The sequence below is a fragment of the Stegodyphus dumicola genome, chromosome 3 (genome assembly GCF_044657685.1).
Source record: "Stegodyphus dumicola isolate Sdum_Otavi_A_Nest chromosome 3, ASM4465768v1".
NCBI classification, from domain to species: Eukaryota; Metazoa; Arthropoda; class Arachnida; order Araneae; family Eresidae; genus Stegodyphus; species Stegodyphus dumicola.
Window position 1 is genome coordinate 111,767,036 of NC_140770.1, and position 17,274 is coordinate 111,784,309.

General features: G+C 32.4%; 1 protein-coding gene across 1 annotated transcript in view; it reads right to left on the minus strand.

The window, feature by feature from the left end:
* Window positions 1–17,274, minus strand: part of LOC118187737 (serine/threonine-protein kinase NLK-like) — a 63,927-nt gene that overhangs the window by 24,673 nt on the left and 21,980 nt on the right. Inside the window, exons 2-8 of the mRNA XM_035358014.2 lie at window positions 14,938–15,067; window positions 12,149–12,204; window positions 3,953–4,059; window positions 3,542–3,627; window positions 3,231–3,440; window positions 2,086–2,274; window positions 1,307–1,505 (exon numbers count right to left, since the gene is read on the minus strand). Coding sequence (XP_035213905.1) covers window positions 1,307–1,505; window positions 2,086–2,274; window positions 3,231–3,440; window positions 3,542–3,627; window positions 3,953–4,059; window positions 12,149–12,204; window positions 14,938–15,067 — 977 coding nt within the window. The remainder of the gene's footprint in view (window positions 1–1,306; window positions 1,506–2,085; window positions 2,275–3,230; window positions 3,441–3,541; window positions 3,628–3,952; window positions 4,060–12,148; window positions 12,205–14,937; window positions 15,068–17,274) is intronic.

A 17,274-nucleotide genomic window follows, 5' to 3' on the forward strand; every position in this document is an offset into this window, starting at 1 on the left:
ATTTTTGAAACGTACACGAGTATTTCACCTTTCTCGCAGACATAACAAAAGACGATAATTTCAAAACTATTTCCCGAAGGCACATGTAGTCACACAACTCAGGACAAATGAACGAAATAACTAAAGAACATCCAAATAACAGCTTGCTTTTTCCTCATTGGCTAATATATGCCAGATGACATGCAGTGGAGCTCGATGCCCATTGGAGAACTGCAGAACGACATTTCTGGATATGTATGTGCTCACTCACAAAGCAGAAGTTATCTGATTCACAAGGTTTTGTTTTAGATATAATCTAGAGAAAATTCAATTGCTTTCAGACGTCCAAAAATCCCATTTTTTTATTTTATTTATTTATTTGTTCATATAACAAAGTATCAAGCCAAGTTCCATAAAAATCGTGAGAATAAAAAAAAGTTGGGAGAAATAGATTGTAAATTGGGTTGGCGGGAGAGCGGTCGAAAAGCGGGAGTCTCCCGCCTAAATCGGGAGAGTTGGCAACTCTGTATTAGCTAATATATAACTTGCACTTGATTTCAACTGCTTAAGTAATTTCATAAATATTTATAAACAAGATGAAAAAATATTTAGCAGTTTTTATAAACACTATAAAAAGTCGCACCTCTCAAGTCCAGCAAGCATTCTATGGCCTGACAACGTCCCTGATGAAGCAAGTTCTGAAGTTAGCATTATTAGTTTATAGACCTGCCATCAAGGCAGCACAGTTAATAGCACTCATAATCAAAGTTTGTTGCCACATCAGCTAAACATTCTGTTTTTACAGTCAACTTGACCTTTTTTATATTCAGTTATATTATAGCACATTAGAATATTGACTAAGAGGCCACATGATGCAAAAGACACATTTACTACTAGCACAAATATAAAATATACCTTAATGTTGAAAGGTTTTGTATTTTGGGGGGAAGGGGGAAGGAAAACTTGAAAAGGTACTAGTGTAAGTACCACAGAATTGGGTTTTCAACTGCACATATTCTAAATATTTGCAAATTTTCTGCTGGAAATGAAAGGGGGGGAAAGCAGAACATTGTTTAGAAACATTAATTAAATTATTCCATCTTATTTTATGCCTTATTATCATATCATGGCAGCTGTATGTGAAGACAGATAGGCTAGTCTAGTCTAGGCAACCTTAATAACGAACACACAGCACATTAGAATATGAAACTGATATGACCAAGAAGCTGATTTTGTCTTTTACATTCTTGAAATGAACAGGTTCCCAAGTCTTGATAGATATAACAGGCATAATATTGAACTTAATGTCCTTCAAGTATAAATTTACCTTTTACTTGGTGAACAGATGTTAAATCTTTTTCAAAACAGTCATCAAAGATGTGAGGAGAGACTGGTTCAAAATCGGAAACATATTGGCGACCTGCAGGTGTAGTCTGGCAGCAACGGCACATACAGGAATGATAACGTAATCTTCCTTCATCCACATATGGATGAGTTAATGCATCAGCACATGAAATTCGTTTATCCTAAACAAGTTACATCAAAGAAATTAAAAATCACACACCACATATAATTTGCTATATTTTTTTTAGTTAAAATAATTTTCATATGGCAAATTAGAAACAATCTTCCTATACCTGTTCAGGTTTAGCTACTTTGATTGTAGTGTTATACATTTATTACATCAGATGTTTAATTTTTATAATTTTTGGGGAAGGAGCTTTCTTAAGTATCTGCGTGGTTTTTATATTTAGAATGCATTAAAAATAAATTTATTTCCATTCTTTTACAATTAAATTATTTCTTATATGATTCATGAAAAACCTAGGCTCTGTTTATTTTAAATCATCTTTATATAATTCTTTTCTTCTAAATAATCCTTAGAGATTTACTTAACACATAAAATATCTTTGTTTACTACTTAAATTAGAAATTATGGTGATTATCTTAATTTATGCAATAGTTTTACTTATAAATACTTTCAAATATACACAATTATCAGTCACAATAAAGAAAGAATAGAGAATCTCCAGTGCTCTTAAGAACCAAATCTATTTATATCAGTTTTCTAAGAATCAATTAAAAAAGTTAAAATAAAAATCTTACAGGATTAAAAACCAACATCTGACATAAAAGATGAACAGCTTCATGTGTTGCTTGAGAAGATAACGTGTAAAGTGCTGCCAAAGACGGAATCTTATGAGGTCGTCGCAATATGTGAGATCTTGCTCCATCACAAGCAGTTTTTATATCTTCTGGCATTGGTGTACCCAGCAAATCAGTAATTAGTTCAAGCTAAAAACAGAAAAAGACACATGATTTTTTTAATTGCTTATCTGTATTAAAACAAAGTTTTCTTTAAAATTTTTAACACTAAAATTAGATACATAATATTAAAAAGGGAAAAAGAATAATTCTTAACATAAGAAAAATAGAAATACGTATAGTATACACCAGGGTTTCTTAAAACTTTTTTCAGTCGCAACCCCTTTCTATCACAGAGATTTTTTCCCGAACCCCAGGATCCCATAAGAATTGCGCAAATCCGACACACACATGAGTAAAACCGTCAATTTTTTTCACTTGTCCTGTAATACATTATTGCAGTTTTACGTCATTAACTTCTAATTTTAAGACATAGAACAATGTGAAAATTTTAAATAGGTAACAGACGAAATGACAGCATCGCATGCAAAGCAAAGAAAATGAATGTTTATATTATAAAAAGAATGCGTCAAAACGTTTTCATCTTTTTCTTTGTATTGTCTTCTCTTTATCAATTTTCAGATACAATGTGTAAAAAATTTGGTATTTGTAATATTATTATAATAAGTTAAACAAATATCAAAACTGCTAACATTTTTGGCGACTCCCTGCTGCAGGTCCCACGACCCCACAATTTAAGAAATCCTGGTATACACAATAAAGAAGTAAATAAATAAAGAGACTTTAAAAAATTATATAAGTTTACTCTGCACCAAGAAATATTCATAAGTATAGCAAAAGTAGCTTATTAAGTGAGATTTTTGCAAATATTTCATTTTCAAACAAGCATCAGTACATCTTCAATTTATGTCTTTCAAAACTTCAAGAATTCTCTCAGAAATTATTTTAATTGAATTGTTTTTAATTAATTTTAACATTAGAATTAATTTTTAAAAATGTGGTTAGATGCCCAAAATATACACTTTCATGAAGGAGGACTAAGTTTTTGCAGCAAGCTGTAACATGTCATATACTTGAAAACCAACCTGCTGTATAGGGGTCTGAGCTTGAAACAAAATACGTCGCCCCAGGAGCTCTGCAAATATGCATCCGACAGACCATATATCAACAGAGGAAGAATAATGAGATGCTCCCATGAGCAGTTCAGGAGCACGATAGTACTGAGTCACAACTTCCTGAGTCATATGTTTATTTTCATCAGGTTCTTGCACTCTAGCTAATCCAAAATCACAAATCTGAAAAAGTAAAATGAGCTATTAAAAAGTATCTTCTCAGGTTAGTTTGTAATATTTATAATGTCACATTAAGGCAGTTAAAAATATTATGATACAGTTACCTTTAAGACACAATTACTATTGACAAGAAGGTTTCCTGGTTTGATATCTCGATGCAGAATATTAGCAGAATGTAGATATTTCAAACCTAAAAAGACACTTCATATTTTTATTCTGGAGGGGGGGGAACCAAAAATTTTTAAAAGAAACATAACTATTACATAAAACTCAAAAATATCACCTAAGCTCTCTCAATTTTTAAAACATGCCAAGCACTAATTATATCTAAAAAAAACTGATCCTAAAAAATAAAATCTATACCATAATTTTTCAAGTTCTTTAAATTATACACTACAAGAGAATCTGAGTAAAATTACTTGATTACAAAAAGAACAACAAAAAATTACAATAAAAAGATTTTAATTAACTGCATTGTCAATATAAATACAATTTCTCCATCAAACATTTCATACCTCTAAGAATCTGATACAGAAAAACTTTCACGTGATCTGCAGTAAGAGGTTGTGGAGATACAATAATTTTATGCAAATCAGTCTGCATCAATTCTGTGATAACATAACTAGTAAATATGTTAAGAACATGAACTACAACTAAAAAACATTTTGAAAAAAAAAATTATTTACTAGAAAATAAATAAGAAATTTTGTCTTAAAAACATTTTTGAAAACCAATGATTCTATAGTTTTGCCAAAAAATAAACTTATTCATATATTGCAAAATTGGTATTTTCTGGTTAGAAACCTCTATATAGCGAAAAAGTAAAGAAAAAACTCAAGCTTCCACCCGAAGAATTCAATGAAGCTATGTTGTGGCTGCAAGATGAAAGAATCATTAAAACTCCTTGGAAACATTATTTATCACACTAGTAAAATTAAAGAAGCTAAAACTCCAGTGGATAAATAAAAAGCAGAGCTGAGGTTAATGTGATTCACTGAAAGCGAGGAGTAGTCTCTGCAATCACAAAGGACTTCATTTTTCTGCATCTGTGAAGGTAGAATTCATAGCCCGACGGTATTGGGCGCAGCAGAAGACTAGAAAAAACACAGATTGTGGATTCAAGCCTCCATTTTACCTTATTGACTTTCGAACTCCACAAGGAATTTTTTTCAACTTTTACACACCTAATTCAGAAGTCAAACAACAAAAATCAGCGTTATATTTACAAAATTTTCACAGGACTAGTTTCGATGGTTTTACCCAACCATCATCTTCAGCTGCAAAACCGCAAATGAACAAGATAGGAAATAATGATTAGATAAGATAAGAAAGCCTGAACAAGAATAAGCAAGTGGCGCCATTTGTTGGCGAAACCAGAACTAAAACATAATTTCTCTAAAAGCCGAAGGCAAATTTGGATTGGAATTAGGATCGTTAACTAGAACAGAAAGATTTTTATGAATGTGAAATGCAACTAGAAAATCCAGTTCTCCAATGGAAGATGTTTTTTGAATAATTTTGGCAGCAGAAAAATTGAAAGTGTGATTTTCGGACCAACAATGTTGAGCAACAGAAGACTTCTGTGTTTCCTTTTTTCTAACATATGCCTCATGTTCTTTGACGCGAAATTTTAAGGCTCTCTTAGTTTGGCCAATGTAAATTAAACCACACTGGCAAGGAATCCTATAAATACCCCAGGAATTCATATCCGGAATGGGGTCCTTGAGTATAGAAGTTGGCATTTTATTGATGGGAGAAAAAACAACCCGAAAGTTAAATTTCTGCAAAATATGTGCAACTTTATAGCTAATTGATGGAAAGAAGGGAATGACAACAGAATTTTTATAATCTCCTAAAATAAGAGTGTGGCTTTTAGTGTGTTGAGATGAGAATTTTTTAACTGCTTGATTAATAATGTTGGGTGAAAAGCCCCTGTCAATAGCTATTGCTTTTAAATAATTCAGTTCTTCATCAAGGGCTAGTTTGGAGGAGCAAACTTGAAGAGCACGGAAAACATAGGAATAAAATGAAGCTAACTTTTGTTTAGTCGGATGACATGATTTAAAGTGTGATGGAAGGCAAACCGATGAAGGTTTACGGTAAACTGTAGTACTGAAGTTGGATGTGTTACGTGTGACCAGAATGTCGAGAAACGGAAGAGAATTGCAAGTCTCAAGTTCAAAAGTGAACTGAATAGCAGGATCAATAGAATTCATTGTTGAAAGAACTCTATTTAAATCATCTTTATTACCTTCAAACAGGGTAAAAGTATCGTCTACGTAGCGGAACCATGCCGGGAAGTTTAAAGTTTCAAACAATTTTGATTCATAATAATGCATGTAGATATCAGCCAGGATGGGACTGAGGGGGCTTCCCATGGCTAATCCCTCAGTTTGCTTGTAATATTTATTTTGGAAAACAAAATGTGTTTGTTTCAAACAGAGTTGAGTGAGAGAAATTAGCTCATCAATTTCGATGCAAGAGAAATGAAATTCGCGAAGTCTGGTTTCTAGACATCTTAATGCACCCTCCACTGGGACATTGGTGAATAATGATTTTACATCAAAAGAAACCATGAGTAAATTACTAGGAGAAATGTTTTTAACCTTTTTTACAAACTCTATTGAATTTTTTATGGTGTAAATGTTATTGTCTAATAGAGTGGAAAATCTAGAAACTAAATATTTAGCTAATGGATACGAGGCAGTACCTAAATTTGATACAATAGGGCGGAAAGGAATACCACTTTTATGAATTTTGGGAAGAGCATATAATCTGGCACAATTCGCAACAGATGGGATAAGCGAATGTTTTAAGTTGCTTGAAATGATTTGCGAAGATTTGATCGCAGTTTTTATTTTGGATAAGTCCGAAGGTGAAGGATCTTTAGGGATCGGATTATATGGTCCTTCGTTTAAGAGTTTAGTGACACCATCGATGTAAGTGTTCTTATCCATGACGACTATCTGGCCACCTTTGTCGGCCTTTGAAATGATAATATCCGGGTTAGAATGAATTTCACGCATTGTAGCTCTTTCTCTCGCAGTTAGATTTGGTTTCAAAGGTTTATTATTGAATTTCACATTATGAGCGATAAGATGCCTAATCATTTCTTTCTGTGAATCTGAAACTTTACTGAACTTGAAAGCTTTTTCGATAGGAGCCAAAATCTTTGGAATCGAGGGTTTACAGGTTTGTGAGAAGTTAAAATTATATTTTAGAATTCTTGTTCTTCTGAAAGACTAACATTAGAAATATTAACTATTGGCTTGATGTTTACAATGGGAAGATTTTTTGAACTACTTGAACTGGAAGACTGTAAAAGAAGTTTTTCGAATTTAACTGCATTCTCCGTTCTAGACCAAGACTTTTGTTCAAGGGCAGTGAATTTTGGATATGATTTAGCGAGTTCCAGATGAAGCTTATAGAGTTCATGTTCAATTTTGGACAATTGTTGACGTGTATCCCTTATCACGGACCGAAGTAAGGCAAGCTTGCAATTTAACAGAATTCTTGAAACGCGACTCGAAGGTTTTTGATTAGATTTGATTTGAATAAAATTGGGAATCAATTTTTTACATTTACATTTAAGTAAAAAGTCAAGATTATTCAGGAATTTTTGCCGTTTCAGGCGTAATTTAGTGAAACGATTAACGGATGAAGGCATGATAAACAATGCAGAAAATCAAATTAAATTAACTGAGCAATAATAAAGTACACACAAAACAGCAGAAAAATCCCTCACTGAAATGAATAGAAAACAAAACGTTTGTAAGAAAAATGCATGAAATCAGACAAGCAAAGCACAATATCCAAATGTACAAAACATAAAAATAACTTGAAAATTGCAAAAATGTACTCACCGAAACTCCTACAATCACAAAATGGCGGCCACACCAGGTGCAAAAAAGAAAGCAAAATGTAAGCCTGTTTGGGGCTTCTATTATTAAGACACAATAACACGCCGAATAAATACTTAAATAACACGCCAAAAAATGTTTGACTTCTGAATTAGTATTTATTCGGCGTGTTATTGTGTCTTAATTATAGAAGCCCAAAACAGGCTTACATTTTGCTTTCTTTTTTGCACCTGGTGTGGCCGCCATTTTGTGATTGTAGGAGTTTCGGTGAGTACATTTTTGCAATTTTCAAGTTATTTTTATGTTTTGTACATTTGGATATTGTGCTTTGCTTGTCTGATTTCATGCATTTTTCTTACAAACGTTTTGTTTTCTATTCATTTCAGTGAGGGATTTTTCTGCTGTTTTGTGTGTACTTTATTATTGCTCAGTTAATTTAATTTGATTTTCTGCATTGTTTATCATGCCTTCATCCGTTAATCGTTTCACTAAATTACGCCTGAAACGGCAAAAATTCCTGAATAATCTTGACTTTTTACTTAAATGTAAATGTAAAAAATTGATTCCCAATTTTATTCAAATCAAATCTAATCAAAAACCTTCGAGTCGCGTTTCAAGAATTCTGTTAAATTGCAAGCTTGCCTTACTTCGGTCCGTGATAAGGGATACACGTCAACAATTGTCCAAAATTGAACATGAACTCTATAAGCTTCATCTGGAACTCGCTAAATCATATCCAAAATTCACTGCCCTTGAACAAAAGTCTTGGTCTAGAACGGAGAATGCAGTTAAATTCGAAAAACTTCTTTTACAGTCTTCCAGTTCAAGTAGTTCAAAAAATCTTCCCATTGTAAACATCAAGCCAATAGTTAATATTTCTAATGTTAGTCTTTCAGAAGAACAAGAATTCTAAAATATAATTTTAACTTCTCACAAACCTGTAAACCCTCGATTCCAAAGATTTTGGCTCCTATCGAAAAAGCTTTCAAGTTCAGTAAAGTTTCAGATTCACAGAAAGAAATGATTAGGCATCTTATCGCTCATAATGTGAAATTCAATAATAAACCTTTGAAACCAAATCTAACTGCGAGAGAAAGAGCTACAATGCGCGAGATTCATTCTAACCCGGATATTGTCATTTCAAAGGCCGACAAAGGTGGCCAGATAGTCGTCATGGATAAGAACACTTACATCGATGGTGTCACTAAACTCTTAAACGAAGGACCATATAATCCGATCCCTAAAGATCCTTCACCTTCGGACTTATCCAAAATAAAAACTGCGATCAAATCTTCGCAAATCATTTCAAGCAACTTAAAACATTCGCTTATCCCATCTGTTGCGAATTGTGCCAGATTATATGCTCTTCCCAAAATTCATAAAAGTGGTATTCCTTTCCGCCCTATTGTATCAAATTTAGGTACTGCCTCGTATCCATTAGCTAAATATTTAGTTTCTAGATTTTCCACTCTATTAGACAATAACATTTACACCATAAAAAATTCAATAGAGTTTGTAAAAAAGGTTAAAAACATTTCTCCTTGTAATTTACTCATGGTTTCTTTTGATGTAAAATCATTATTCACTAATGTCCCAGTGGAGGGTGCATTAAGATGTCTAGAAACCAGACTTCGCGAATTTCATTTCTCTTGCATCGAAATTGATGAGCTAATTTCTCTCACTCTGTTTGAAACAAACACATTTTGTTTTCCAAAATAAATATTACAAGCAAACTGAGGGATTAGCCATGGGAAGCCCCCTCAGTCCCATCCTGGCTGATATCTACATGCATTATTATGAATCAAAATTGTTTGAAACTTTAAACTTCCCGGCATGGTTCCGCTACGTAGACGATACTTTTACCCTGTTTGAAGGTAATAAAGATGATTTAAATAGAGTTCTTTCAACAATGAATTCTATTGATCCTGCTATTCAGTTCACTTTTGAACTTGAGACTTGCAATTCTCTTCCGTTTCTCGACATTCTGGTCACACGTAACACATCCAACTTCAGTACTACAGTTTACCGTAAACCTTCATCGGTTTGCCTTCCACCACACTTTAAATCATGTCATCCGACTAAACAAAAGTTAGCTTCATTTTATTCCTATGTTTTCCGTGCTCTTCAAGTTTGCTCCTCCAAACTAGCCCTTGATGAAGAACTGAATTATTTAAAAGCAATAGCTATTGACAGGGGCTTTTCACCCAACATTATTAATCAAGCAGTTAAAAAATTCTCATCTCAACACACTAAAAGCCACACTCTTATTTTAGGAGATTATAAAAATTCTGTTGTCATTCCCTTCTTTCCATCAATTAGCTATAAAGTTGCACATATTTTGCAGAAATTTAACTTTCGGGTTGTTTTTTCTCCCATCAATAAAATGCCAACTTCTATACTCAAGGACCCCATTCCGGATATGAATTCCTGGGGTATTTATAGGATTCCTTCCCAGTGTGGTTTAATTTACATTGGCCAAACTAAGAGAGCCTTAAAATTTCGCGTCAAAGAACATGAGGCATATGTTAGAAAAAAGGAAACACATAAGTCAAACAACAAAAATCAGCGTTATATTTACAAAATTTTCACAGGACTAGTTTCGATGGTTTTACCCAACCATCATCTTCAGCTGCAAAACCGCAAATGAACAAGATAGGAAATAATGATTAGATAAGATAAGAAAGCCTGAACAAGAATAAGCAAGTGGCGCCATTTGTTGGCGAAACCAGAACTAAAACATAATTTCTCTAAAAGCCGAAGGCAAATTTGGATTGGAATTAGGATCGTTAACTAGAACAGAAAGATTTTTATGAATGTGAAATGCAACTAGAAAATCCAGTTCTCCAATGGAAGATGTTTTTTGAATAATTTTGGCAGCAGAAAAATTGAAAGTGTGATTTTCGGACCAACAATGTTGAGCAACAGAAGACTTCTGTGTTTCCTTTTTTCTAACATATGCCTCATGTTCTTTGACGCGAAATTTTAAGGCTCTCTTAGTTTGGCCAATGTAAATTAAACCACACTGGCAAGGAATCCTATAAATACCCCAGGAATTCATATCCGGAATGGGGTCCTTGAGTATAGAAGTTGGCATTTTATTGATGGGAGAAAAAACAACCCGAAAGTTAAATTTCTGCAAAATATGTGCAACTTTATAGCTAATTGATGGAAAGAAGGGAATGACAACAGAATTTTTATAATCTCCTAAAATAAGAGTGTGGCTTTTAGTGTGTTGAGATGAGAATTTTTTAACTGCTTGATTAATAATGTTGGGTGAAAAGCCCCTGTCAATAGCTATTGCTTTTAAATAATTCAGTTCTTCATCAAGGGCTAGTTTGGAGGAGCAAACTTGAAGAGCACGGAAAACATAGGAATAAAATGAAGCTAACTTTTGTTTAGTCGGATGACATGATTTAAAGTGTGATGGAAGGCAAACCGATGAAGGTTTACGGTAAACTGTAGTACTGAAGTTTAATGTGTTACGTGTGACCAGAATGTCGAGAAACGGAAGAGAATTGCAAGTCTCAAGTTCAAAAGTGAACTGAATAGCAGGATCAATAGAATTCATTGTTGAAAGAACTCTATTTAAATCATCTTTATTACCTTCAAACAGGGTAAAAGTATCGTCTACGTAGCGGAACCATGCCGGGAAGTTTAAAGTTTCAAACAATTTTGATTCATAATAATTTCGCGTCAAAGAACATGAGGCATATGTTAGAATAAACGAAACACATAAGTCTTCTGTTGCTCAACATTGTTGGTCCGAAAATCACACTTTCAATTTTTCTGCTGCCAAAATTATTCAAAAAACATCTTCCATTGGAGAACTGGATTTTCTAGAGGCATTTCACATTCATAAAAATCTTTTTGTTCTAGTTAACGATCCTAATTCCAATCCAAATTTGCCTTCGGCTTTTAGAGAAATTATGTTTTAGTTCTGGTTTCGCCAACAGATGGCGCCACTTGCTTATTCTTGTCCAGGCTTTCTTATCTTATCTAATCATTATTTCCTATCTTGTTCATTTGCGGTTTTGCAGCTGAAGATGATGGTTCGGTAAAACCATCGAAACTAGTCCTGTGAAAATTTTGTAAATATAACGCTGATTTTTGTTGTTTGACTTCTGAATTAGTATTTATTTGGCGTGTTATTGTGTCTTAATTATTTTACACACCTATTAAACATTTGACTCTGCAATAGATTTTTCCTTACCTATGGGTGAATGGTTCAAGTGCATTTTTAATTTTTAATTACCGCACATGGCTTTAGGGCCAAATTTTAATTCACGGATAAAAACTCATTCATAGTCGAGACCAAAACAAAGTGACAGTCTGCAATCTGCAGATTAAGATCCTTCCTATGGTTTCAGCATTTCAGTGTAACAGTAAACCACATATTGTAGTTTTTATTAAAACCTCAAACTTAGCTTTCTGCATGCATAGAGTGTAAGGTGGCTTAAAGACACCTTTCTTTAACTCCTCATTCTAGGATTTTAGCAGTGAGAATTTGTGTAATCCTCTCTCTCTCTCATACATATTACTGTGTACAAGGAAGTGAAAACATATTACTGTGTACAAGGGAAGAATAACACTGCAAAAACACAAGAAGTGTTTATAGTTTCTATGGAAAAAGAATGTAAAAAAAAATAGGTGTACTGTATGCATCATTGAAATAGATGTAAAGATACCCTAACAAACATTTCTCTCCAAAGTCAGCACTAAATTTGTTAGTACCCTCCAAATTTACCAATGGGTATGTGAGTTTTTGGTAGGGATACAGATAATCAGAAAGTATTCAAAACAATTTATATCAGCAAACTTTTTTCCCACATATAAGAAATAAATAAAGGATACATTTCTTGGAAGAAATCTATATTATGAGGCTGCAAAATATCCAGCGCAGACAGAACCTAATAAAATAAAAATTGAGCAAATTATTAAACATCTCAGTTAAAATAAGACCAGATAATGATTACTGGAGATGTTAAGGTAACAAGAATCAGCATAATATTTACAAATTTGCAAGATTAATTGAAGGTTTAAATATAGAACTTTCTTCTACAGAACAGACATTCAAATATCACACTTGTGCAGCTTCTGTGCACATGCTGGTGCTTCTGCAGCTGAAGAAGGTTTAATGTTTAAACCTTCTTCTGCAGCTGAAGAAGGTTTAATGTTTAAACCTTCGAAACTAGTTCTGCAAATTTTTGGCTATTATGCCGATTCTTACCTTATCACCTCCAATAAAGTTATATAACAATTTCAAAATTATACAGCATAGAATTCCTTATAACACACCCTAAAGACAGCACACTCATTATTTTAATAATCATGAAAAATATTCAATCTCAGTCTTTAGTTGATTTACAAATCCCATGATCAATGGAGAAACAAATCTTCAGACTGCATTTTTGTGCCTATATAATTTACATAGTTACAGTTCAGAACTAAACTAGCAAACTAATAATATTTTTCTTGAATCTAGTTACACAATGATCTTTATTACAAAATAATAATCAAAATTTTTGTTGCAAATTCGTTTTTATAGAGTGAAGACAGTACTTCATCAACTAATGATTTCTTATCTACACAAATAAATGTATTAAACTCAAACTATATCTGAAACTTGCCTTTTCCTTCAGCGTGTAGCTTTCATTATGCAATGAAATAATTATTAAAATTTTTAGTACACTAAATTCAAATTTGATTAAAATGCTCTATTGATTAAAAATTACATATAATATATAAATGCATTAATGAAGGCTAAAAAATACTAACAATTAGCACAAGAATAAGCATAATGTGCGCAAGTTTGTAGAACTATTGTTTCAAAGCTTAATAGGACCGCTCGGACCCTTAAGCTGCTATGCACAGTCTTGTTACTAATTATTAGTATCTCTAATATGTGTTCTTGAGCTTGTCTTTTCTTATTTTTACACTAATGAAGTTCTAAATATGTTTTGGTGCTGTTCCGTTATTGGGACCGGATTCAGAAATGTATGGATGTATGCACATGTGTGTGTGTACATATAGTACACACATATACATTCATGCTTACAATATATGCATGTATAGATGAAGACACACATCCGTGCATACATTTCTGAATCTGTTTCTGATAACAAAACAGTACCTACTTTTTTACACAATCAAAACTATATAATAATTTTGAAATATGTTAATGGCAGACAGATGCATAAAAATGCAGTCGGCAATCAAAAAGATGCAATAGGAAGAAACCTATAGTTATGCTCTATTTAATATTTCCCATTATGCACCTGCCATGCATTTGTGTGTGTGTGTGTGTGTGTGTGTGTACTATTTTGGTTGTGAATCACCTGGGGGTTTGGTTCCCAGATGGAGCTAATGTTAGTTCTGGCCTGCATTTGGCTTCTCCTTCACAGATGCCAAAAAATAGTGGCAGGTGCATAACCAAAAAGTTCCTTTTTGTTGACAAACATTTTAATTAACCAACCAGACAAACTGGCAGAGTCAGCATCTGTCTTAGAACTTTTTACATTTTTTAAAACAGCAAGCAGGAGACAGTTGACAACAGCTAAAGGGAAAAGCAAAACCGATGTATCCCAGAAGGAAGCTCTTGTTCAGTATGATTTCTATTCAGTTTTGATTTAATATCTATTGGTTAATTTAAAGCCTAAAATTATTATTTGAAAAGTTATCTGCATCATGAGTGCTATATAAAAATTATATTAATTTTGAAATGAAGCATAGAGAGAATATATACAGTTACTTTTTTTTAAGATTGGAAAGGAGGAAGTAACCAAATTAGAACAAAGAATTAGGCGATTATTGAAAATTAAAGTTAGTATTTTCATTTACACATTCTTGTAAATATCTGAATTCTTTCCGACTGTATTTTTATGTATTGCTGTGGTGTTCTGTAGTGCTTCATTTATTTATTTATTGTTTTTAGGTTTGTAGTTGAGTTTATTTTGTGTTTAATCTTGTATTTAAATGTTTATTTTTTGCACATAATTATAGATATTTCAATACTTAGTGTAACAGCATTTGAATTATAAAGATAGCTCAATTAGAATGCAAGATATAGGCTATTTCATTTCTGACAGGCATCAACACCAATTTCTGTTGATAACTTTCTGATGATTCGCAAAAACACATTTTCAAAGCCCTATGACTGATTATTTTCGAAGTTTCCAGAGCCAATGGTTGCAGGTATAAATATGGATCAAAGAGCTAGAGAGTTCAAATGTGAATCAGCTGCGAAATTAAGTGGTTAGCTGAGTTACAGATTAGGGTTTACCTCAAAACTAATCTGATGAGACTGATGACTTATTTCATGTGCTAAGAAGGAACTGCTTAATATTTGTGTTCTCCTTAAATTACTTCCAGCTATTATTGTGCTTTCTTTCATAATAAATTGTTCAGTTTGCCTTGCTCATTTAGATTTATTATTTGAGAAACATCACATTAACAATCCTGTAGCTCGCAACAATACCTTTTACCTTGCATACAGACACATATACATAAACACTAAAGGTGCAGAATATTAAACTGTTAAAAAGATACAAATGAAGCTGCAAAAATTCAAAATCAGATCATAATACACATCAGCAAAATACAAATTATACCACATTCACATATATTTATAAAAATAAACTCACATTTTCATGCTTGAAAAAACATAGCATTTTTATTTCTCGATATACTCTTTTACTAGACACCAAGTTTTGGAAGACATTTGGCATCTTTTTTAATGCAACTCTTCGGCCATCACGAGGATCTGTTACAGACCTACAGAAATACATTCTCGATTACTACAAAAGGCAAATATAAAATCATATATTATAAAACAGAAGATATAATGTCAATTAGTACAAAGCAAATATTTAACAGCATGTACAATTTTTAGTGACTTAATACTGCCAAATCAAGTATGTTAACTTGTTCAATAATATATACTCCCTACTTACAAAGCATGGAATAAATGCCTGTGATAAAGCATAGTGTGGTCAATTTTTCTTTCACTCTAATTTATATCTTATCTCGTATTCTGAAATTTGTTATTTTAATTTAGGCAAAACATCTGCATATGCTTCATTTAAACTTTTGATTAAAGGGATCCCAGGAGATGGATGTCTTTTCCTCTTATCACCTATGCAGAGTTTATTCAACACAATGATTTCAAGTGCCCTTTTGTTGCAAAAAGACTAGTCATAAATATTCATTCTTACCTGGAAGTTGATTGTATTTTGGATATTTTTATACTCGCAATTAATGTCAAGCTCATAAACAAGTAAACCAAAATTTTTTTGGTTCTTGCATATTAATATAATATATTAATGCAACCACCTTGGTAATGCAATAAATAACCAAAGTTTTAGAATGTAAAGACTTTCGCAATCAAGTGAACATAAATTTTTTAGTTTCAAAAGCAACACTATTTGTTTTTACTTTTATTTATTTATTTATTTTGTTGTGTTCCAATTATTTTTTAATAAAAAAAGATCAGTATTTTTATCTTAAATTAAAATACATTTTATAAAATTTGCTGCCAATGGAGGAACCCACAGTACAATTTCTGAAGAAACATGGTATTTTGCTGCCAAATCAATAAAGGGAAAAATTATTCTAAATCTGTTCTTAGAGTGATTGTCATAAAATATCCACCAGAATATAAGTAACAAAAACATGCTTGAAATAGGTTTACTGATTGATTTTCAGGATGACTAAAACATAAAATATAACCTTACTCAGTAAAAAATATTTTGCAATTATAAACATCCTACCTTTTCTACCACAAAAATTGACAAACTGCACCAAGGTAATCACACTAATACAGAATTATCCTTTTTTACTGTTGACCAAAATTTTGAAATTGCATTGAACCGGTAACCACAAAAAGACAAAATGGAATATTCATAATATGAGATTACACATGCAAGCAAGAAGCAATAACACATGAAACAACTAAATGACAAATGTCACACAGTTAAATCAGAAATTACTGAAATCAATGTCCCCCCTTGCTCCACTCCAGTTACACCATTGATAACGCATTGGGACATACAAGATGAATCAGTACAGATGTTATATATGGCCTGGGAGACGTGGTCACCAAATGTGCGATATTTTGTGTTGGATGGTTTAGTTTAGATTTTGATTGTATATTTCTCACAACCTTTTTATGTGAGAAATGTCGTTGTATTTTGTCGTAGTGATTGTTTGGTTATGCGTTGAATAATGCAAATAGGTCCATAAAGGAAATTGTGGAGATCTATCAGCCACGTGTTTTAGAGTGTATTCAAGCTAAATCTAGTTTAAAAAGACATGTTGTTGGAGTTACTAATGAAGCATTTGTTCATGGCTGTCATCATGCTGACAGAAGTGAACTTTTTCAGTTTTTCTGGGACACAAGATTTCTGAAGCTGAACTTGACATGTGAGAATTACAAGTCTGATATGAAGATTTGGGGGGAGAATTGTGTTTCTGATAGATTTGTGTGGATTTGCAGAAAAATTATTGAGGGCAAAAAAAAAAAAAAAAATGTTGAGGGGTTCTCAACGAAGTTTAAGGTTTGGATCCTGGATTTCCTGCAGTTGACTTTAGAGGAAATTTTTATTATAATGCTTGTAGTTTTGAATTGTAGAAAAATGACTGACATAGCTAAGTCGTAACGTTTTGGTTCGCATGCTTTGTGCAATTGGCGAAGTTTTATTAATTATGTCTGTCCTTGCAAGTTTTTGTTTGAAATTAATATTTTGCTTTTTTGGGAACCATTTTGAATGGCAAGTGGATTTACTTTTTATTGTTTTAATTTTGTAGAGAGTTATTTTAATTGTCACATTGCTTTAATTTTTATTTTTTTTAATTTTTGAAAAGAAAAAAAGGCATTTCTGAAATGTAAACAAAAAATTTAGAAAAGTAAAATTGTGGAGTTTCTTGGCAAAAATGTTTCTTGAGAAATTTTTTTACAAATAATATGACTGTATATGAAAGTA